At 34.6% G+C, this 25,307-nt stretch overlaps 1 protein-coding gene across 2 annotated transcripts in view; it reads left to right on the top strand.

Moving 5' to 3' along the window:
• The window catches only part of exoc2 (exocyst complex component 2), an 83,790-nt gene that overhangs the window by 43,747 nt on the left and 14,736 nt on the right, over positions 1-25,307 (top strand). The window contains exons 1-20 of one of the 2 annotated variants that reach the window (XM_048206478.1): positions 1,757-1,873; positions 4,090-4,218; positions 5,258-5,434; positions 5,871-5,997; positions 8,066-8,179; positions 8,270-8,394; positions 11,477-11,557; positions 12,164-12,309; positions 12,936-13,017; positions 13,132-13,234; positions 14,215-14,333; positions 15,137-15,241; positions 18,257-18,381; positions 18,468-18,536; positions 21,076-21,233; positions 21,811-21,932; positions 23,489-23,550; positions 23,632-23,712; positions 23,846-23,905; positions 23,999-24,060. In XM_048206478.1, the coding sequence (XP_048062435.1) occupies positions 4,101-4,218; positions 5,258-5,434; positions 5,871-5,997; positions 8,066-8,179; positions 8,270-8,394; positions 11,477-11,557; positions 12,164-12,309; positions 12,936-13,017; positions 13,132-13,234; positions 14,215-14,333; positions 15,137-15,241; positions 18,257-18,381; positions 18,468-18,536; positions 21,076-21,233; positions 21,811-21,932; positions 23,489-23,550; positions 23,632-23,712; positions 23,846-23,905; positions 23,999-24,060 (2,036 nt within the window). In that variant the 5' untranslated portion in view covers positions 1,757-1,873; positions 4,090-4,100. Of the gene's footprint in view, positions 1-1,756; positions 1,874-4,089; positions 4,219-5,257; positions 5,435-5,870; positions 5,998-8,065; positions 8,180-8,269; positions 8,395-11,476; positions 11,558-12,163; positions 12,310-12,935; positions 13,018-13,131; positions 13,235-14,214; positions 14,334-15,136; positions 15,242-18,256; positions 18,382-18,467; positions 18,537-21,075; positions 21,234-21,810; positions 21,933-23,488; positions 23,551-23,631; positions 23,713-23,845; positions 23,906-23,998; positions 24,061-25,307 lie in introns of those variants that run through there. The other variant, XM_048206477.1, reaches the window with a different exon arrangement.

Here is a 25,307-nt window from a genome sequence, read left to right as displayed (position 1 = left end):
ATTGCAATAGTGTTTTCACAATGTCAATTAAACACAGGATCAGGAAATAATAATAAACCACAATGTCTCTTGTTGTTGTCTTTTAATAAACAGAAATTATAAACAGAACATTTATAAATAAATTACCTTTCCAAATCATAATACACTACAGGTAATAATACAAATGACTGAAGAGAAATAATAAAATATTCACATTTGAAAAGCAAACTTTATAACCAAATTTTTGAAGTACCTGTTGGCTCAACCAGAAAAAGAGAGGCCTGAAAGCCCTACAAAATACCACATGAAATAATTCAAAAGCTGATTATTTAATTTTGATGAATTTTTTTTAGTGCATTGGAATCTTATCTATGAATGTACAGTAACCTATTCAGTTCAATGCACTGTAAAGACGTCAAGAGCTCAAAATAATGTTATACAGTAACAGTGTTCTGCGAGAGTAATGTTTAGGTGTGTGTGTATGTAATAGGAAGCCTATTCACAGTATTTCCTGTGCTGGCTCACGACCCATGGGAACACAATGACGAACACATTCGAGCAGAACAATAATGTAGAGAAACTTCATTCTTCTGCCCCCATCATGTGCTCATAGTGTCATCTGAGTGTGAATTAAAAAAAGCATTTTGATAACATTTGTTTTAAACCAAAATCATATCTCATTCTCTTATTTTAGTTCTCTATTATTTGTCTGTTCCACTTGTTAAAAATGTTGTTTAAGAGGCTCATTCACCATAGTACTGGTGTTTGTGGTCAGTTTGAGTCTTATTGCTGTGTTGTGACCCATGGTGTAGTAATTGCCACTCTCATATCAGGAATGTAGAACCATCATCAACAGTGGTTAAGCTGAACAAACATACAGTATAGATCTTAAGTGAGTTATCTTATTTTACTAACATTTTCTCTGTTAATTAGCTGGATGGATCTTTGGCGGTGGCCCTCTTGAGAAAATAGCAGAGGCTACATGACGTGTTTACACTGCTGAAGATCCCCTGTGGTGCCGTCACACGCAACACAGCACGATGAGGCCGCAGGAAAGTCAAATTGGATTTGATTCCTCAGATTAGTTCAGAATGATTGAAAAATTGTAGTTCCCAATAGCCCAAAAGGCCTTATCTGAGGGAAAGTATCTCGGCCGTGCACTATTTAAGGAGATAAGAGAGGGCATAATGGCGCACAGTGCTTGGGTGGTCTCTGTTGTGTGGTGTTATGGTGCGGCGCTTTCCCAGAACAAGTGGAAGTAACGCCATATGCATTGAAAATGGTTCATAATCTAAATGTGACCTCACAGGTTGACTTTGATGTTGAACTTTGTGTATACAATTAGTTCAAATGAGTGTTGCATAATAGCATGAAACCCAAAGTAAAATGTGCAGCATTTCAGTTGATGTCAGGCCTATTAAATGAAAGTTATAAACATTTAAGTTATCAATCTATCTATCTATCTATCTATCTATCTATCTATCTATCTATCTATCTATCTATCTATCTATCTATCTATATCTATTCTGTTTACATCCTTATTGTGCATATTGTAATTTGTATATAAAAGTAGCAAATAAAATAAGATGTTTTAGTTTTCTTTCACTCACATAATTCTCCAGAAATTGAGAATTTTCCAACAAACACCAACAGTTTTCACTGTCAGCACTGTCATTTGTAGGCATCAACACTTTTAAAATAAAGCACAAACCTTTACAATTAGCTACATTACAGTTTAATACTCATTTTTGTGACTCTGTGGCTCAGTTTGATGCATTATTCATGTATATGTCATGTGATTCGTCGTGTGGGCGGGGCCACAGAATCTAAACCGGAACTGTTTTTCAGAGGAAAGAAGAGTTGTATAGTGATTCTCTTCACTGCCTTTAATCCTGTAAGTAATCGCATTTTTTATTCAACCTCGATTTGCAGGTGATAAAACTGGGTTGTTATTATGAGGAAAAACTTTTGTCTCAGTAAATGCCTTTTCGCTGGCGTTTCTGTCGGATTGTTTTTAGCATTAGCATTACTATTGTCTCATCTGTCAGAGCTGCTGTTTAGGTAAAACTACCTCACCGTAATGAACAGTGTATGTTAACGAGCTTTGTATTTATTATCTTAGAAAATTATTTTGTTGTTTTTGAAATAAAAGCAGATAAACTGCTTCTGTTAACACTCTCCGTCGGTTCAGATTGTATTGTCATTAATAACAAACACAACACACAGCTACAACAGTATAAAACCTTAATTAATTTCTCATGCATAGTTATTTTAACCAAGTGAGTGTATATATTAAATGTGACTTGACTGGAGCCTGATAATTTTTTTTTCTGGTATGCTGATCAAAATCATTTGTTTCATTTTGTCTATTAGATTACTACGAGAGATGTGACATCTTGTTTTGTTTTGTGGTCTTGAAACAAAAAGAGCATTCGGACATGTTCTGTTTGTGCTTTTCTTCCGTCTCATCTTCAGTTATGTGTTTTTTATGATTGTCAGTGTTAAATATTAGCAGCAGCTTTAAAATGCAATCCAGGGCCCACAATGCTTTGCAAGAGCATTTTATTTTAATGTAAGTTATATTATTATAGCTGAAATCACAATGTAAATTGAAATCAGATTATAATTAAGAAATCAGATTATAGTTTTCATTTGTTGACTATTGAATGCTTTTTTTTCTTAATCTATGTAATGTCTTGCAAACACAACTTATGGCCATATTAAAATTCATAGATACAATAAGCCAATAATTATTTATTTTATGGCCTATATATATATATATATATATAACTATATCATTGTGTCTAAAATAGTAAAAAAAAAAAAAAGATTTTGAAATTGTATGCAGTCAGCAGTATGATGTTCTCATGTTGAATAGTTTGTTCAAGCTCCTGCTATCACATGTCGTCTGTGAGTGTGTGCTGTAGGTGGGGGGTCAGAGTGTTTATGAAGGGCCTGAGTGTTGAGAGGAGGGTGCTTGGTAATTTGTCTGGGACAAGCTCTTTATTCCATAGAGACTCTCAGGTCAATCATCTAAGCAGTCAATCACTCCCAAATGTTGCCACACAGAAGTGTGTCTTTGACTTTTACCGTTTTCACTTCCATCAGATTGTGCTGTAACTGAACAGACGTTTTTATTAGAAGTTTTAATTTGTTTTATGTGATTTTTTTTTTTTTTTTCCCTTTTGGGTATCTCTTTATTTTTTTCTTTCTTTCTTCTTAATTTATTTTTAATATTGTTATTATCTCTGACATTTTTGAGTTTATCACCCCCCCCCCACTGCTTCTTATTGAATCAAAAATACTACTTAATAAGCTTTTTTATTTTCTTCTTAATTTATTTTTTTAAATTTATGCCCCCCCTCCAAAAAAAAAAAAACTGAATTTAATTTTAAATTAAAATTAAGACATGCTCATCATAAGAGGTTTATTTAAGTCATAGTGCATAATAATTGCATTTTTATTGTATTTTTGAATTAAAGGAATGATCCGGGTAGAAACAAATTTGCGTCATTGACCTATATAATCTACAGTCAATGTAATTGCACAATTTCACAATTTTTCCAAAGTACTTGCATTACCATAAAACCCTGCAGTAAATATACATGCCAGACACCCAAATTATATTATAAGCAGCGAGACGTTTTCTGAATCTGCACTGTGGACGCTGAGGTTTGCTGTAGAACTCAACCATCACCCCTTCCCCTTTATCTCTCTCTCTGGCCCATGCCAGAGACCACACAGACACAGAAAACACACCCTCTCAGACCACACAGAGACAGCCATGGGGTCTTGCACGCAAATCGCCCTGGAGCTGTCAGTCTTTTGCTCTGTGTGGGTGTTTGTATACGAGAGAAAGTTTGTGACAGTGCAAAAGCCATGGAAAAAAAATACCATGATTACTGAACTACTTGTAATAATGTATATAATGAAATATCCGTGTTACTCCGAACAGAAATGTGCTCGCTCAGTGAGCGCCGGATGGTTAGATTTATTTGTTCATGTCTAATGTCTTAAAATTTGAATGTTTTGATGTGTCTCCATCAGCAGTGATGAGAATGTGTAGTGAGCTTAAACGAAACACTTAGAGTTGAACTTTGTCTCATTTAGGTGTGTGAACAATGTCACGTGCCCGTCAGCCTCCCTTGGTGACTGGGATCTCACCCAACGAGGGCGCTCCGTGGACCAAAGTCACCATTCGTGGGGAGAACCTGGGCACTGGACCCAATGATCTCATCGGTAATACACATGCACACAGCCATTGCAAGTTACAGATACAAACCCTCCTTTTTGAACCGTAAAGGTTTGGGGTCAATAAGTGTTTTTTTTTTATTTAAGAAATTGTTCAGAAAATTCAGCAAGGATCCATTAAATTGATCAAAAGTGATAGTAAACATATTTATAATGTTAAAAAAAATCTATTTGTAATAAATACTGTTCTTTTGAACTTTCTATTTATCGAAGGATCCTGAAAAAGTGTATCATGGTTTCCACAAAAATATTAAACAGCTGTTTTCAACATTTATATAATTATTTCTGAAGGATCATGTGACATTGGAGTAATGGCTGCTGAAAATTCAGATTTGCCTTCACAGAAATAAATAAAAATATTGAAATAAGTTCAAATATATTAAAATAGAAAACGGTTATTTTAAATTGTAATAATATTTTCCAGTATTACTATTTTACTGTTTGTTTGTTTTTTGTTGTTTTTTTAAAAGAAAAGAAAAGTGAGCATTAGAGACTTCTTTCAAAAAATTTAAAAATCTTACCGACCCCAATCATTTTTTTCTTTTTTTTTTTACTAATATAGCATATTCTGTGAAGTTATGTGTCTTCATACAAGAATGATCAGTCTGTGAAATCTGGGAAAACAATTAATAAATCAGTACTTTGGGTATTTTGAATGGAGATTTAAATAAATAATTTATTATATTTAATTATGAGTCTGCAACTCAATAAAACTCTAAATCAAGAGGATAAATAAGCTAAAATAATGCTTTGTTCAGACAAGCATTCTTTATTGTTGGCGATATCCAACACAAATATTTTTTGTGTGTAATTTGAAAAGAAAAAAAAGAAGAACAACTAATATGATGTTCCCAAACCTGATCTACAATATCAACTAAAGTCTAATTAAAATGTAATATGATTTTTTTTTAAATAGGCCTGTATAGATTAATTCATATCGGCATCATGATAGACATGAGCTGAGGCAAAAATGGCCATTTGATTGACTTCCTTTTCTCTTGGTCATTGTCCATCTCCCACACCACAGGTCTGTCTATCTGTGGTCATAACTGTTTGCTGACAGCAGAATGGATATCTGCTAGCAAGATAGTCTGTCGAGTGGGTCCTGCTAAAGATGACAAGGGCGAGATCATCGTCACCACCAAGAGCGGAGGCCAAGGGACGTCCACCGTCTCCTTCAAACTGCTCAAACCTGAGAGGATCGGTGAGACACACACTCACAGTGCTCTCAAACTCACATACACACTCAGTGAGCGTGTTTATACTGCCAATCCTACACCAATTATGCTTAATACCTGACATCTTGTAAGGTCACGTAAACACCTTAAACTGTGTCCTTTAACCGCCGGAAAGGTCTGCTTAATCAAAAAAACGATTGGCACACCTGGTTTTATCCCAATAGAAGTCACTTTGTTTTCATGTCTTAATAAAAGAAAATCCAGATCTCACATAAACATGGTTTTCTTGCTTTATCAGCATTGTGTTGTGGATGTAAACACACTCAATTTCCATTATAGGCAAAATCACAATTTCACTTTGATTCATTATACACTCTTTAAATGTACACACATGCTCTTTGAAGATGGCTGTGGATTTCAAATGCTCAACCAATGAGAATGTGCATGCTTGTGTATGTTTAGGCATTCTGGATCAGTCTGCGGTCTGGGTTGATGAGTTGAACTACTATGACATGAGGACTGATCGGAACAAAGGAATCTCTCCTCTCTCACTGAGGCCGGCCAACCCTTTGGGCATTGACATAGACAAGTACAGAAACATTCACAACCGAGTTTACGTTGTTCTCTTATGAACTTAGAAAGTATTAAATTTACACCTACAGTTACAGAGTACGCACAGTGCTGTCCTCAACTCTCACACACATATGTGCTTCATTTCTGACTGTCGGATTAAAACACACGCTCACATAGAGCAAAACAAATGCATTTCCTCACACACTTCACCCAAAAACCACTGCTCTGTGTTTATAGAAGTGGACTGCTGTGTTTATAAGGAAGGAGGTTCAGCAGAAAGTAGAAACAGCCCATTGTGTGTATGTCTTCTACCTGGCTGATGTCATTGGTACACTATTTCCTTTGATAGGAAGTGAAAATCTTCCTTTCCTTGACCACTGCAGCAACCTTTTACACATTTATATCCATATTTTCAGATGAGTACACTACTGTTCAAAAGTTTGGGTCTGTTGGATTTTTTAACAGTTTTTAAAAATCTCTTATGCTCACCAAGGCTACATTTTTTTAATCAAAAATACAGTACAAAGAGTCATATAGTGAAATATTATTGAAATATTAATTTTAAGTAACAGTTTTCTATTTTAATATACTTAAAAATGTCATTTATTCCTGTGATGGCAAAGCTGAATTTTCTGATCAACAGAGTCACATGATCTTTCAGAAATCATTCTAATATGCTGAATTGGATTGGTGCTCAAGAAACATTTCTTATCATTATCGATGTTGTAAACAGTTGTGCTGCTTAATATTATTTTTAAGGAAACTATTTTTTAGGATTTGTCGAGAAATAGAAAAAGGAACAGTATACACTACTGCTCAAAAGTTTGGGATCGGTAAGATTTTTAATGTTTTTAAAAGAAGTTTTGTCTGCTCACCAAGGCTTAATTTATTTAATTAAAAATACAGTAAAAACAGTAATATTGTGAAAAATTATTACAATTTAAAATAACTGTTTTCTATTTTAAATTCATTTTAAAATGTAATTCTTCTTATTATCAATGTTGATAATTTATTCTCGTGTTGGCAAAGCTGAATTTTCAGCATCATTACTCCAGTCTTCAGTGTCACATGATCAGAAATCATTCTAATATGATGATTAGTTCCTCAAGAAATATTTGTTATTATTATCAATGTTGAAAACAGTTGTGTACTTTTTTTTCAGGATTCCTTGATGAATAGAAAGTTCAAAAGAACAGCATTTATCTAAAATACAAAGCTTTTGTAACATTTTACACTACCGTTCAAAAGTTTGGAGTCAGTAAGAATTTTTATTTTTATTTTTTTGAAAAGAAATTAAAGAAATTAATACTTTTATTCAGCAAGGATGCATTAAATCAATCAAAAGTGGCAGTAAAGACATTTATAATGTTACAAAAGATTAGATTTCAGATAAACACTGTTCTTTTGAACTTTCTATTCATCAAATAATCCTGAAAAAAAATATTGTACACAAATATTTTGTACAATTGTAAACAATAAATGTTTCTTGAGCAGCAAATTGACATATTAGAATGATTTCTGAAGTATCATGTGACACTGAAGACTGGATTAATGATGCTGAAAATTCAGCTTTGCCAACACAAGAATAAATTACATTTTAAAATATTTTCAAATAGAAAACAGTCATTTTAAATTGTAATAATATTTCACAATATTACTGTTTTTACAGTATTTTTAATTAAGTAAATGCACACTTGGTGAGCAGACGAAACTTCTTTTAAAAACAAAAAATCTTACCGATCCCAAACTTTTGAGCAGTAGTGTATATTTGAAATAGAATTTTTTTGTAACATTATGAATGTCTTTATTGTCACTTTTGATTTATTAAATGGATAGGTAAAAAATAGGTGATTTAAGTAAAAGTACTTACTGAACACAAACTTTTCAACAGTAAAGTGCATATGAATCATATGCTTTTCATCAGTGTATTCGGTGCCACACCACAAGACAGTATGGGTTGGCTTATGCAATGCTGTTTATATCCGGACAGATCTGGTTTGTACCCTGTCTGGTTTTTCTCTATGATCTGTAGTGTGGTATTTGGCTTGATGGGTCTCTGTGTGTCTCTGTCTTCTGTTCTTTAGAGGGAAGGTTCCTCTGAAGGATCTGGAGAACATGTTTCCTGGTATGAGTGGAGACTTCACCAGCGAGAATTTCTCTGCCACCTGGTATCTAATCGAGAACCATTCTTCAACCGGGTTGGTCTACTTACCGTCCATCTGTCCAGCTTTTAATCTGCCAAAATAGATTTGTGTGTAATATGTTGTTAATGTTTGTTGCTGATGTAGCTTTGAGCATCTGCGTATGGCTGTGGGAAATCTTAAGAAACAAGCCAGTAAGAAGAATGAGGGCAGTCTGGCCTACGTGAAAGGAGGTCTCAGCACTTTCTTTGAGGCTCAGGATGCTCTTGCAGGTACGTATGCTTGGTGTGAATGTTTAAACGCATGTAACCTAGTAAGACGACCTAAAATGGCATTCATGCTTTTGACTGAAGGAAAAGGAAGCAAAAAAAAAAAAAGAAAAATAAAGAAAAAGAATATTCACTGGGAAGTAATATAGGGTGGGGTTGGATTGTGTCCATGAGGATTTTGTTGCCTTAAGTCATGCTGGAATTATTGTGTTAAAATTACTCATTCTGTAAACACAATATTGTAATGACCATTGAGTTGTGCGAATTAAATAACAATAATGGAAACAAATTAGTAATGATCATAATTTAAGTTTTATTTGTGAATATTGGCTGTACAGTATGGATTTAACACATTTTGAGGCGTGAAAACGTCAGTGTAAAATTAGGATCCAAATTCCTCCTTTTTTTTTTTTTTTTTTAATGTAATCCTGTCCAGATAGAAACATTCGTCATAGTGATACATTATTTTATTTTTACAAAATATTTAACAGTTTTGACTTTCATTGAATACTGTAACTTAAACTTAATTTTTTATTGAACTGTTTTTTGGCACAACTTTTTAACACCCACATTAAGGGCTCGTTCACACAGAACGTCTTTGCGTCTAAAAACTCGAGCAAATAACGAACAAATAAAACAGTTGCCATGACAACTTGCTACTGTAAACAGAAGCTTGCATCGCTTGCCCCGCCTCCGAGTTCTTCTGATTAGTCCAATGTTTTGGAACTGGCATTGATGAGCGGCACTGCATGTAAAAGTTGAAATTCATTTAAGTTGACACTCTGTCTTAAAGGTGCCCTAGATTCAAAATTTGAATTTACCTTGGCATAGTTGAATAACAAGAGTTCAGTACATGGAAAAGACATACATTGAGTTTCAAACTCCATTGCTTTCTCTTTCTTATGTAAATCTCATTTGTTTAAAAGACTTCCGGAAAACACGCGGATCTCAACATAACACCAACTGTTACGTAACAGTCGGGGTGTACGCCCCAATATTTGCATATGCCAGCCCATGTTCCCAACATTATGAAAGGCATTAGACAAGGGCAGCCAGTTAACGTCTGGATCTGCACAGGTGAATCATCAGACTAGGTAAGCAAGAACAACAGCGAAAAATGGCAGATGGAGCAATAATAACTGACATGATCCATGATATCATGATATTTTTAGTGATATTTGTAAATTGTCTATCTAAATGTTTCGTTAGCATATTGCTAATGTACTGTTAAATGAGGTTAAAGTTACCATCGGTTATTACTGTATTCACGGAGACAAGAGAGCTGTCGCTATTTTCATTTTTAAACACTTGCAGTCTGTATAATTCATAAACACAACTTCATTCTTTATAAATCTCTCCAACAGTGTAGCATTAGCCGTTAGCCACGGATCACAGCCTCAAACTCATAGAGAATCAAATATAAACATCAAAATAAATACTCACATAATTCGAAGCATGCATACAGCATGCATGATGAACATCTTGTAAAGATCCATTTGAGGGTTATATTAGCTGTGTGAACTTTGTAAATGTGCTGTAATATAATCGAGAGCTCGTGTGGCAGGGAGCACGCGAATTAAATCAGTGCATAGTTAATGATGCCCCAAAATAGGCAGTTAAAAAAGTTAATAAAAAAAAATCTATGGGGTATTTTGAGCTGAAACTTCACAGACACATTCAGGGGATAACTCATATATTATAACTTGTATATTGAGTATGAAAAGAAAAGTTCATATAGACAGTAAAAACAATAGATATGCCATTTAACAAAATTAGGCACATGTGCCTTTTATTCAAGTTTTTTCACATCCTGTGTCATTGTACACACGTGTATGCATCTTCTCAGACTGCTCTCATCAGAGGTCAGTGTCACAAAATGGAGATTTTTTTTTGTGTATAGGACTTGTCTCAGGTCACTTGTCTCGAGTCACACAGAAGAGCTATTCTTAGCACTGCGTATTCATGTGATTGACAGGCATGGAGACGGATAACAAGGCGTGGTTGTCATAATGTTTAGATGAGGTTGTAATAAGGTTGTCATTGTGCTGAGAGGAAACGAGAGAGCAGCAAACGGAAGCTGCACTGATTCCCAGAGAAGACTCCCAAAACTTACCAGGCAGAAGTCAAAACATACCTCAGAGACAGAGGAAGCGTACCACACAGCATTCCGGACCCCGGGGGAGACGGGGGTTAGTCCTGACGTCATTGTGTGCAGAAGTTTCCCAAATCCAGATGTGGAGAGCGAAAATAGACTTCATTTAGGGTTTTTTTTTTTGTGCAAAGGTTTATCTTCCAATATAATATACATGCATATACGCATATTAAATTTGTGCTTACGATTGACTATCTGCACTGTTATTATGCCAGTGATGAAATCTTATCAGGGTCCCTGCAGGTCCTTAAAATGTCTTAAATTCAGTTTTATGTAAGTTCATAAAAATCTTAAATGATATAACAAATGCCTTGATTATAATTTAGATTAAATTTGAGGTGGAAAACAGCAATCAGTCTAATGTGTTTATTAAACTTCAATAGGCTATGATTGAATTAAATAAATGCGAGCGCTGCATCTTCAAAGTCCAAACACGCCGCTGTTGCACATTTTACAGTCTTGTGGGCTCAGAGCAGTTCGCAAATAATGAATACCGCACATTTATGCCAAGTGATTGCTTATGGTCTACTGTTGATGAATTATAACAGTGTTTACATTATGGTGTTTATATTGTAAAATGTTATGTATGGTTGTTAGAGTGAATATATCTGAGCAGCTTAAGTAGTAACGCATAGACATATCTATACAAAATAAGAGCCTCGAGTGTCTTTCTGGCTTGTTTGAAATGATTTTGAAGTTCTACATTATTAGCAATCTTATTTTTTTTTTATTTGTGCAGGTCTTAAAAAAGGTCTTAACTTTGATATGGTGTGTTTATTCAGACAGTATAATAAAAAGTTTAAAAGAACAGCATTTTTCAATAGAAATTATTTTTAACATTTATAAAAGTGTTTTTGATCATCTTAATATGTCCTTGCTGAATATGTATGTACTGACCCCGAACCTTTTTTTTTTTTTCTTCTCTCTGTTTAGCTATCCATCAGAAGCTTGAATCAGATGGCACTGAGAAGGTGGAGGGCTCTATGACCCAGCGACTAGAAAATGTCCTTAACAGTAAGACATAAAACCAAACACATGGTCAGAATCGCACACGATTACACAAAGCAGCTAAATTTAGGACCAGAGTTGCATATGCATTCTCTTTAGACCATCAAAGCCACACATTTCACGCAGACCTCGGCGTGTTTCTGTGAGTGCGTATGCGTGTGTTCGAGACCACTCATATCCCAATCATATCTCCATGTCAATTCTCTCATGTGACGGTGGGTCAATAAACAAGCTCGTTTCCTGTGGGCCGCACAAATAAACCAGACACACACTGACATGCTTTCATCGCCGACCCCTCCTCTTCCTCCTCACCACCCGTCTTTACATGTACATTTAGATGTATGTTCTTACCAAAGCCACTTATTGCCTTTGACTCTCTCAGCCAATCACAAACAGACTAATTGGTGGAAAAAAGGCTGGTCAGACTTTTATAGTGGTCAGGGGGCTGGTTCTTATTAAATCGGACAGAATAGCTCTGACCACCCAAGAAGAGGGAGCATAAGAGATCTTGAATTTATTTGAAACCGAGCAAGGATGATTAGACTGCTTTTTATCAGCTGTTATCCTTTTACACCCTTTTCTCATTTCTTTCCATTTGCTCATTCCTCTCAGGAGCAAGTGAAACTGCTGACACCCTGTTTCAAGAAGTGTTAGGTAGAAAAGACAAGGCCGACTCAACACGCAACGCTCTCAATGTGCTCCAGAGATTCAAATTTTTGTTTAACCTGCCACTCAACATTGAACGCAACATCCAGAAGGTGGCATCTCCCATACACACACACACACACTCTCTGTCTAGCTCTCTTACCTACACAATTATCGTTGGGTCAGTAAGATTTTTTTTTATTTAAAGAAATTAATACCTTTGTTCAGCAAGGATGCTCTCAATTGATAAAAAGTGACAGTAAAATCATTTATAATGTTTCAAATGATTGCTTTTCTTTTCAACTTTCTATTTAACAAATAATCCTAAAAATGTATCACAGTTTCTACAAAAATATTAAGCAGCACAACTGTTTTTAACATTTATAATAAGAAATGTTTCTTGAGCACCATATCAGCATATTTGAATGATCATGTGACACTGAAGACTACAGTAATGATGCTGAAAACAGCTTTGCCATCATAGGAATAAATTACATTTTTAAATAGAAATTAAAATAGAAAAAGTTATTTAGAATTTTAATAATATTTCACAATATTGCTTTTTTTACTTTTTTAAAAAAAAATTATCCAATACATAAATGCAGCCTCGGTGAGCATAAGAGACTTATTTTAAAAAAAAAAAATCTTACTGACCCCAAATTTTGAATACTAGTGTATACACTCTGCAATATATAAAAATCTGAATGCTAAACTGACAGTATATCTGTTTCCCATTCAGGGGGATTATGACGTGGTCATCAATGATTATGAGAAAGCCAAATCTTTGTTTGGGAACACAGAGGTCCCAGTCTTCAAGAAAGGTTATCTGATCTTCACTGATAATTTCTGATAGCATACGTTTATGACACACATCCTCTTACGTACATTCCCGTTAGCTGGAGTATTGAAAGATTGTCCTGCATGTTTGTTTGTAGTGTATTCAGAGGTGGAGACTCGGATAGAAGCCCTGAGGAAACTGCTTATGGATAAACTTCTGGAGACACCATCCACTCTACATGATCAAAAACGCTATATCAGGTGTGTGACTTAAAGTGACATACTGCAAATCTGCTTCTAGGAGAACTGAAATACAATATCAGTGTCCAGTGACACAACCGAGTGAGAAACATTTAAATTTACACAAATGAGCAACAATGTGATGACAGCCAATGTGAGTTGAGCTCACATTATTCATCACTTGTGACAGGGTTTTCTTACTTTTGGATGCCAAGGACTCCCAAATATGATATTCCCCTCGTGGACCCCCCTCCCAAAATATAAAGGCAGCTATTTCATGTAAAAAGACTTATCTATTCTGTGTGAGAAAGTCAACTCAAAAATATTCATTTTAATATAACATATACATGTTCAAATGTTTAAGGCCGTTAAGATTTGTGCTTGTTTTTGAAAGAACTTTATGCTCTTATGCTCTAAAGTATCAAAAATATGGTAAAAACAGTAATATTGTAAAATATTTTTACAATCAAAATAACTGTTTTCTATTTTAAATTCATTTTAAAATGTGCTGCGAAATATTTTTGTGGAATCCGTGATGCGTTTTTTTTCAGGATTTTTTGCTAAATAGAAAGTTCAAAAGAACAACATTTATTTGAAATTAAAATCTTTACTGTCACTTTTGATCAATTTAATGCATACTTGCATTTTTTTAAGAATCTCCAAATCTTTGAACAGTAGTGTAAAAATTTTGTATTGAATTATTTATTTTTAAGCAATTGCATTCCCTGCCTTTTTTATTATATATAATATTAGAAATATTGCAGAAATGTATTATTTTGCATTGTATTTTTGTATATAACTGATTTCTTTTCAAAAAGAACAGCGTCTTATATTTACTCCCATCCCATTTATGGTCAGATCTTTAAAAGCTACGACAAGTTATGCGGCCCAATAGCATTAAAGCACCCAGCGACAGGAGCGACCTGTCGTTGTGAGTGGGGCTTAAGGGTTTCCTGAAGATGCAATTATATTCTAATGATTCTGTTTCTCTTTTTATTCAGATATCTGTCGGATCTGCATGCTCCAGGTGACCCGGCGTGGCAGTGTATAGTCGCACAACACAAGTGGATCCTGCAGCTGATGCAAAACTGTAAAGAAGATTTTATCAAAGAGCAAAAAGGTACACACGCATAGATACTTTGAAATAAATTGATGGTTTCTCTACTGCTCCGAAGAGTGAAAGCAGTGTGTGTGTTCTGCCCTGTGTGTGTGTGTGTGTGTGTTTAGATAGAGAGCAGCCCGTGTGTGGTCTGGTCATGACCCTATAGAGAACAGGAAGTCCACAGAGCTCTATAGTGTGGCAGAGCTGAGGGGGGTTTGCTGTAGAGAGAGGCAGACATCGGGGAATACAAGAAGAGAGAGGAGCATAGATAAACACAGGAGATGATTGGACACCTGGATCAACACCCAAACTCATTTTTTATATAGAAAGAGAGAGAGTAAACATCCAAGTGGCTGAATGGTATACGTCTTTATCTGTGTGAGAGAGAAACATGACATGTGTACACTATCTGGACATATTGAGTGTTTCAGACTATATCAACAATTTAATCAAGGCTTAGGAAGAGCCCATAAAGACCTTTAGTGCCATCTATTGTCAGAGAAGAGGTACTGCATGATACCTACCAGTTGATCTATCCAAAACGTTGTTAGATTTGAACCTTACCACAGGATGATTTTCCTATGATAAGGGTTCTGTAAGTCACTTTGGATAAAAGAATTCACCTCATGACTTGCACTCAAATCACAAGTAAAAATAATAATGGGGAAAATTTTACCATTGTTTCCCCATTAAATCAAAAATGTATTTTAATTTAAGCCGAAACTGTCAACCTTAAGCGAAACCCTTTATTTTTACAAACGTTTTTCACTGTTAAATGCTGACATATGTAGATGAGCATTCATCGTGTCTCTCTGTCTCAGTGGGTGGTGTCGGGTTAGAGCTGGATCGCTCCTCAGCTCTGAACAGGATCAGCCTCCCAGCTCCAGTGAAGAGAGGAGGCAGCTTCCAGACGCCTAAAGATGACTGTGAGTACAATAACAGAAAGATCAACATATTGTTTGAAAGAAGTCACTTATGCTTATTGCTCACCAAGGCTGCATTTATTTGATCAAAAATGATTGATCTTTTATCTTTTTTTAATATATTTATTCACATGATGCAAAGCTGACATTCCAGCAGCTATTATTTACCAAAATTGCATTAAATATATATATATATAGACATTATATAGACATTTCAATTTATATACACATATTTTTCATGTCTGTGAGGCAAGTTTACATGGAGTTTCGGTTCTTTTTTTTTCTTTTTTCTTTTTGAACGCTCAAGTTCACAGAGAGACACAGCAGAAAGCTCCTGTTTGCTTTCATGTTTTTACAAAAGCACAATGTTTTGTTGTTATTGAGTGCACACAAATAAAAATAGACTCTTCACAGATTCAAACGATGTATTAATCTTATCTGTATGACCAAAAATTGAATATTTTAAGTGCAAGTGATCGCACTGGTGCCTCCATGTTAGCTGTCATGCAGTAAGTGCACTACTATTTAGCTTTCACACTCCGGTCAAACACTTGTATAGCACACATTTTTCTAGGTTAACGTTAAAGCGAGCAGTTTTGTAAAGTTGCTATATGTTTCAGGTGATAAGCCATATTTGAGATCGATGAATGACAGGCGAGCGTTTGGAATTCTAATATATATATTCTGTAATTCTGAGCGTTCTGTTTCGATTAATTAATCTGAGAAAAAATAACGCGTTAAAAAAAATAACGCAGATTAATCCACTCCGTATTGACCATTGAACCTGGAGCCGTTCTAGCCACCATTCGACTGTACAATGAAGGAGGGAGACGACTGCTGCACTGACGGACAGAACGAGCAGAGCTCCTCCCTCGTGCGCACTCGTCTTCAAAGTAAGCACCGTCTTTGCACTCTCTCTACCTCACACATAATAATCAACTGACACAATGCTAAAAGTTCGTAAGACCGAATCCATGTTTCACGAGGCGCATTCGGAGAATGTTTTTCCTGAATAACCACTGGGTGTGAATAGCGCTCAAAAGAACGTCACCTCATCTTCTCTGACAGGCGCCCTGCACGTGCAGCTGACATAAACAACACTTTCAGTAAACAAAAAGAAAATCCTATCCAGTGGTGAAGTGTTTTCTGTGTTGACAAATCTTTTGCGATATCCTAATAACAGTCGCGATTCGCACGCAACGCGTCAACGTCCGCTAATGTCCAATTCGCGACCTAATGACTCATTTGAACCGATTCATTTTAATGAACTGATCTGTCCACACGGTCTATAATGAATCATTTACTCGAACAACTCTGAAATGAGAACACAAGTGTGCTTACCCCGTTCATTTAGCAAGAGTGGTTAGTAAAATTAGCCTTAATAATCCAGAATATTTTCAGGTTATTTAAATGACAATGTGTAGTAAATTAGGCCTACCTATAAAATCAGTTAGTTTAGACTGGAGTGAGGTGAAACCAGAAAAAAAAGCAAGTTGTTGTTAGCTAGGTGCATTCAATTGTATATGGTAGAAAATTATATTATTAGTTAATATAAAATGCTACTTTTTAATACTTTTCAGGTTTAGCAAAAAAGCATCTTCTCTTACAAAGCTATAAAATCACTTTTTTCTTTTTCTTTTTTTTTTGCAAAGAGGACAATAAAAAATTACAGTGAGAGTGATGGGTACTTTATTGTCAGTATTGGGTTCGCAGATCACGTGGGTAGGGCACTTTTTACTGTTTGTGTGGATGACCATGTCTGTCACCACCGAAGACCATTTTTGACCCAGGAATTTAATAACAAAAATGCATTTAATACATTCACAGCAAAACGTATGTATGCGATTAATTTAGATTAATTAATCACAGAGTATGTAATTAATTAGATTAAAAATTTTAATCGATTGACAGCCCTCCCTAATATATATATATATATATATACTGCCCTCCAAAAGTTTGGAAACACCCCTGGCAAAGTGTGGTTTTAGACGATATCAGCATAAATCCTTATCATTTTTTTGGTGCAAATACATTAAAGTAACTTGACATTATCATTGAAGACCAGCAATAATAATTTTCATTTTGATTACATAATAATGGCAGTATATATATATGTCAGAGTCAGACATGCCCCTTTGCCAGCTGTGATGCCTGGTTACTGGTTTAACCTTGGCCCAGGTTTGTAAAAGATTTTTGGGTCAGCACACCTTAATAGTTGATTGCCAATTGAATAGTTGATCAACAATTGATTGCCAATTAAGTTTAGAATACAATGAACCAATTAGAACCCAATTTAGGTCAGATAGCTGCTAATGGTAGATATTTTGATGAATCGAAAATGTAAGGTTTTTATTATGTATAAACAGTTTATATAATAAAATATGTTTTTGTAGTTTGTGTTGTTCCTTATCAGTGCAGAATCATCACAAATGAAAAAGGATTCATGACAATATTGTCCAAAACCCCACTTTTCAAGGGCGTTTTCAAACTTTTGGAGGGCAGTGTATATATAAGAAATGTTTCTTGAGCATCATATCAGCATATTAGGATGAGTTCAGAAGGGTCATGTGACACTGAAGACTGGAGAAATGGCTTCTGAAAATTTAGCTTTGGTATCCCAGGAATAAATTACATTTTAAAATATATTAAATTGGAAAACATTTATTTTAAATTGTAATATTTCACAATATAATTGTTTTTGCTATATTTTTGATCAAATAAATGCAGCCTTAGTGAGCATAAGGTACTTATTTCAAAAACTTTTAAAAAATCTTGCCAACCAAAAACATTTGAACGTAGTGTATATCCTATAATATATATACAATGACAGAAAATGTTCTGATTTGGCATGATTTTGTCACTTTGTGCAGAATTTTGCTTTTAGATAAGACAGAAAAATGTCCTGTCCCCTAGGACAAGTTGTGAAACTCACAGAAAGCTCATTGTCAGCCGTTATCCTTTTATAAGCAGAATACTGTTGTCTTTGTATGTAATGTTATATCATACATATTTTCTCAGCGTGGCACTATAAGAGCCCTCAGCAGGTGAGGTTTGTGGAGAAGCTCTCAGACGTGGTCATCAGCCAGCTGCCCAACTTCTGGAAACTCTGGATCTCTTATGTCAACGGCAGCCTGTTTAGTGAGGTAGTTACACACACAAATATACCTTCAGAGTGTTAGAAACAAAAGGCTAGTATAATCACTCTTGTTGATTGTGTTGTCTTGGACAGACGGGAGAGAAGTCCGGCCAGGTGGAGAAGTTGAAGAAGAATGCTCGGCAAAGACAGAATGACTTTAAGGTTAGTAAAGCAGCTGGAATGTTTTTTTTGAGCTTGAATGTGTGAGCATGAGTTTTGAGACTAGTGATGCACCAAAATTTAGTCTGAAATCATTGATCAAAACGGTGACATTTTAATTAGTGCTGCTCCAATGGCACGTGTCTATTTCCTTTACACAACGTGAGTAAGCTACAACAGGTAAACATGTCGCCTGTGTGGATGCCAGGACTGGCTTGACAATTTTTTAAATCAAATTTCATTTTAATGAACCAAGATTTGAGTTATAGAATGAAATAAACATGAATGAACATCATTACATACAGTACCGGTCAAAAGTTTGGAAACATTTTTAATGTTTTTGAAAGAAGTCTCTTCTGCTCACCAAGTCTGCATTTATTTGATCAAAAATACAGCAAAAACATTAATATTGTGAAATATTATTACCATTTACCACCGTTTTCTATTTGAATATATGTTAAAATGTATTTCTGTGATGACCAAGCTGAATTTTCAGCATCATTACTCCAGTCTTTAGCCCTTGTGCGGTCTTCATTTGGGAAGTACACTCAGGGTCTTCGGGGTCTCCACAGACCCCAGGTAACAAAATGCAATTTTGTAACAAAATATTTGTTTTTTTTAAACAAATGTAATTGTTACTCTGTTACTCTGTTTATTAATGTTTTTACTCCATGTTTGTGCAGTTTTTGGAGGATTTATCATATTTGTTAAATTTATATAAATAAATTAAAAAAAATTTTTTTAAATAGGTTTATATACAGAAACAGCTTTTTATGTAAAATTCACTTTATAAAAGACCCACATTTCTAAATTTCATCCATGGGGATAACATGGATAATTTGACATGGTTTAGTGTAAATGCAGTTATAAAAGTAAAAAAACTATCATTTTTACCAGTAAATGCTGCAGAGCTCCACTATTTGCTATGTGTTATTTGACTGACTGAAAGACATCTTTTCACAAGTATTTTTCAGTTGGATTCATGTCTAAATATTCTGAAATCACATTTATAACAATAAAGGCTACTATTTGTCAAAGTTTAGTATTTTTTGTTATGAAAAAAATCAATTTTTCAATATTGTTACATTATGATGAGACCCCTCTTAGAAATTGGACAAAATTCATCCTCAACATCAACTTATTTTTTTCAGTACAAAAAAATGCTAAACTTTGACAAAAAGTAATTTTTATTGTCTTTTATTGTCATAATTGTGATTTCATAATATTTAGATATAAATCCAACTGAAAAATACTTGTGAAAAGATGTCTTTCAGTCAGTCAAATAACACATAGCAAATAGTGGAGCTCTGCTGCCGTCTACTGGTAAAAGTGATTTTTTTTTTTTTTACTTTTAAAACTGCATTTTCCAAAAGATGGACAAAAATCTTACACTAAACCATGTCAAATTATCCATGTTATCCCCATGAATGAAAGTTAGAAATGTGGGTCTTTTATAAAGTGAATTTTACATAATAAGCTGTTTTTGTATAAAAAAAATATTTATTTATTTATTTATTTATATAAATTTAAAAGATATGACAAATCCTCCAAAAACTACACAAATATGAAGTAAAAACATTAATAAACAGAGTAAAATTACATTTGTTTTTTAAAACACAATTATTTTGTTACAAAATTACATTTTGTTGCCTGGAGTCTGTGGAGACCCCGAAGACCCTGAGTGTGACCTTTTTTTTTTTACACTAACATAAAAACAAGATATCACTCCATTTTTTTTTTCTTTGTAGATCTAGAAAGTGTTAACAACTGTACAAAGTTTCATGTCATTTGGACAAAGAGAACTTTTTTTTTTTATTTGAGCAAATGTCGTTTGACCCTATAAGGGTTAGTGTCACATGATCCTTCAGAAATCATACTAATATGCTGATTTGCTGCTCAAGAAACATTTATTATTATTAGCAATGTTGAGAACTGTTTTTTTTTTCAGGATTCTTTGATGAAATAGAAAGCTTTTGTAACATTATAAATGTCGTTATTGTCACTTGTTGAAAGAAACCGTACAACTAACTGAAATGTATCATGTAATCGCTCAAAAACAGTGTTTCAACTGCGGACAGACATCAATAAAACAGCTTGTAAACAATGGATGGTGATGTTATATTTATGCCAGGAAAGCCATTCAGTGTCCATAGCTTGTTAAACAGCTATATATAAAAAAAACTCTAGAGAGGAGCATGCTGTCTTCATTATTTAATGTATGTTTGAATAAATATGTCTTGAAAGTAATTTTTTTTTTGTACACCCACCATTTAAATGTTTATATTTCAAAAAACAAATGAGATGTGCAATATAAATCTTTATATACAACTCGGTTTTCGTTTGAGTGTTGATAATGAATACATTTGACTAATTAACTGATTATTAAAAACTTTATTTTCGGGTCTGGTTTTCAGCTAAATAAAACTTTAATTTTGGTTTTGGTGTTTCTGTAAAGAATTAATTTGTTGCATCACTATTTGAGACAACCTGTGTGTAAAAGTAAGGACTATTTTCACTGTGTAATGTGTTTGATTGTGTGTAGGGCATGATTGAGGAAGTGACTCGGCGTCTGGTGCAGTTAGTTCGAGGGGCTCTGTTACCCTCCTCTCTTACTGAGCAGCAGCTGCGGCAGTATGGAGGCTGGGACACCAAAACCCCTCTCAGTGGAGTCTGGCTCACACAGGTCATCCACACCGTCAGGTACACGTGTGAACTTGTAGTAGGGATGTAGGAATTAGTGATGCATCAAAATGAAAATTTGTGTCCGAAACCAAATATGCTGATTTTATACTATAAATGAATCATTCACCCAACAATGTAAATTCTGTTATCATTTGCTCATGTCATTCCAAACCCGTATGACTTCTTTCTTCTGTGCAGTTTATAAGAAGGTATTTTGAGAAATGTCTTGCATGTTTTTTTTGTCCATACAATGAAATCAATGGGCACCAAAACTGTTTGGTTAACAACATTCTTCAAAAAAATCATCTTTTATATTCCACAGTAAAAAGAAATTCATACAGGTTTGGAACAACATGAGAGAGGGTAAATGATGACAGAATGTTAATTTTTGGGTGAACTATGCCGTTAAGCAAGTTTGTTGCACTCGTCTGTTTCATGTAGACGTGACTTCTTTTTTGTCAGTACAATCATCATCATGTACATTAGATCCAGTTAAAACTGAATTATTGTACTGCTGTTTCCATTTCACAGATTCTATTATTGAATATTAAAATAATGGTTTCTCTCTCTCTCTCTCTCTCTCTCTCTCTCTCAGGTTGAGTCATGAGGCTCTGTCAGCTCTGGAGATTCCTAATGACCTGCTGCAGGTGATTCAGGATTTACTGCAGGACCTCCGTGTGCACTGCCTGCTGACCACATTACAGCACACTGAAGAGGGTAAAACTATCTATTCACTGAGCTTTTTTCAAATGTCTCCATTTCAGTTCAGGCAAACATGGCAGGCAAGTGTGATTGCTGAAATATTCTGCAGAATAATTGCTCAAAATTCCCTGAAAAATTATTATTCATCAACAAGATTGTCAGTAAATTTTTAGAGCTGACACAAGTGGGAAGTAACCTTTTCTTGTAATTGCCACTGCAGATAAGCTTATTGGCCAACAGTGATCATCTCAAGATAGATTGGCCAATATACATCTGTCGCTAATGTCAAATTGCTACAGTAGAGGGAGCTCTAGAGCTCTCAACTAAATTCATTAGCATTCATGTTCAGTCACAGCTCCATAGTCATTTTTATAGTGTTATTAAAACAGCTCTAGTCACCTAAAGTTTTTTTTTTTTTTTTTTTTTTTTTTTTTCACAGAGATAACCATAGATTAGCGAACACTCCTTAGTCAAAATCTGGAGCAGTGTAACTTTAAAGTCCCCCTGTAGTCAATAATTGTATCGATATATTTAAATGTTTTTTTCCTGTGGAAAAAAAATTCTTCATGCCTTAAAATAGCTTGAATGTAACTCTACAACTTTGCCTCATTTAATATACGCGGATCAATGAATATGCAAATTAGCCCCACCTCCACTCGCTTACGCCAGCTCAGATCCACTTGGTCAACTTACTGAGGTAAACGCTGCACAATGGTATTGCTTTTTACAACATCGGACACATAACGGTAATTAATATGATTAGCCTTTTGCTTGACCATGTTATCAAACAGCTAATAATGTGTTGCTAATGTTACACAAACCATGTTCCCGTTTACCATGTCAGAGTCAGACAGCTGTAGTTCATCATATCGTCGTAATATACATCATACACCCACCATATTGCTAAATCTCATATCAACAGAAAAATATACCAGGATAACCTGGCTTCTCTTGAGACTCCCCTGCTAGTACGCTGTTAATGATATGCTAAAGCCCGCCGGCACGTTGACGTGATTGGTTACAAGGTTGTTTGTGACATCAAAAACACCAGTGATTTTAAAGCGACTGTCTTTTTTTTCACTGCAGTTTTAAAGAGAAAATACTCAGAAATGGTGTTGACATAATGAATTTGCACATGGTTTGTCTTAAAGCATATTAAAAACACCATAGGCGTATAAACAACATTAAAAACTAGATTTTGACCACAAGGGGACTTTATAAAAATTTTAGTATCCAAACAGTTGTTCAGATAATTTCAAAACCTCACAAAATTGCACAGCAGTCCCTGTGTCAGTACTGTGGGGTTTTTTTTGTAGCAAAATATTTAGTTAAATTCTGCTAGATTTTTGTATCTAGACTATTGACTTTTTATATATATAAAATTAGTGTTTTATAGTTGTATTTTAGTGTATATGTAGCTATTTTTTTTGTTCTAACTTAATAGCTTAGTATTTTTTCAGAAGGCTAGGTTTCCCAGTTAAAGTAGCTTTCTCATCACTAATGTTGGGAGAATGGGAGAAGTAAGGTTTTTGTACGGATTTAATGTAACTAATCTTTGTGGGTTTTTTTAGATGTAAAGAGACTTGCAGAAAAAGAAGACTGGGTTGTGGACAATGAGGGAATTACGTCACTGGTACATCTATTATGCTTTTATTATATTCCATTCTAGTTTATTTAATTCTAATAATTTATGGATAAACGGTTTGTGTTTCAGCCGGCCCAGTTTGAGCAGTGCATGGTTCAGATGCTGCAGTCTCTGAAGGAGCCCATGGAGTGTAAACTTGGAGAGATCAATGTACAAACCCTCACACAATACTCATCCCTAGCTTTTCCACTACAGATTATATACAGTTTAATCAGTCAATGTGTGTGTGTGTGTGTGTGTGTGTGTGTGTGTGTGTGTGTGTGTGTCTCTCCCTTGTCTTTAGATCTTAAATCTGGATGTGGTTCAAGACAAAGCTTGTGAACAGTGTATTTCTATCATGAAGGTATTGTGTGCTGGTATCTGTTGTTTGTTGGGATTTGTAAATATAATTCCTGCTGATTTGAAAAGTTTTTTTTTATGTCTCTACTTGGTTTAGGTCTTTATTAAATGTCTCGAGCAGCTCAGCATCAAGACTGATGGAGACATCGACACCTCTCAGTGAGTTTTATTGTCACTTTATATAACAGAAACAAAAATTAAAGTCCCCTTGTGGTGAAAAATCAAGTTTTTAATGTTGTTTATATGTCTATGTGGTGTTTTTAATATGCTTTAAGACAAACAATGTGCAAATTCATAACCTGACACCATTGTTGAGCATTTTCTCTTTAAAACTACAGTGAAAACAAAAGAGCTGGTGTTTCTTACCTCACAAACTACCTTGTAACCAATCACGTCAATGCGCCGGTGGTCTTTAGCATATCATTAACTACGACCACTCTGAAGCAGGAGAGTCTCAAGAGAAGCCAGGTTATCATGATATATTTTGCTGTTGATATGAAAATCATGTAGTTTTAGCAATATAGCAAGTGTATGATGTATATTACAATGTTATGATGAACCATATGCCTTTCTCCACTGATGTTCTAAGCATTTGTAAGGATGCTGATTTTTAGAAGGCAGCTGTCTGACTCTGAGATTTCGAAAGGTGGTTTTTGTAGCAATAGCAACACATTATTATTAGCTGTTTGTTAATATAGTCAAGCAAAAGGCTAACCGTATTAATTACCGTTATGTTTCCGATGCTGTAAAAAGTGATACCATGGTGCAGCATTTACCTCAGTAAGTTGACCGAGTGGATCTCCGAGCTTGTGCGAGTGAGTGGAGGCGGGGCTAATTAGCATATTCATAGATCAGCAAGGGTGTAGAGTTACATTCAAGCTATTTTAAGGCATGAAGGTTTTTTTTTTTCCACTGGAAATTTTTTTAAAATTTGTAATCTTCAAATTATTAATCTTAATAAAATGAGATCAAAGATGAGTTTTAAGGTATAAAATTATTTACTACAGGGGGACTTTAATGGATCTAAAATGTCAAGTTGTAAAAAAAAAAATCTTTGAGTGTACACATATTTTTAATAAATGTCATAAAGATCATATCATTAATGTTTTCTTGTTATTTGACAGCTAAAATGGCTTCCTGTATGTTGGTTATGCCACACTGACTTTAATTTGGCAGACAGTTTTTCAAACAATATGTATTTTTTATTAATTATAATTCAGAAATGGAAAACATGTTAGAGAATTTTTTTTTTTTTTTTTACAAATCATTCTGTATTAATTACATTTAAAATTTTTGTGTTTTTGAAAAACTTGGATCATTCAGGAAAAAAATGAGTTTCTAGTTCACCCCAAAATGAAATTTCTGTCATTAATTACTCATCCTCATATCGTTCTGTTCATCTTTGG

Source organism: Megalobrama amblycephala, linkage group LG11 (assembly GCF_018812025.1).
Source record: "Megalobrama amblycephala isolate DHTTF-2021 linkage group LG11, ASM1881202v1, whole genome shotgun sequence".
NCBI classification, from domain to species: Eukaryota; Metazoa; Chordata; class Actinopteri; order Cypriniformes; family Xenocyprididae; genus Megalobrama; species Megalobrama amblycephala.
This window is presented reverse-complemented; position numbering and strand designations above follow the sequence as displayed.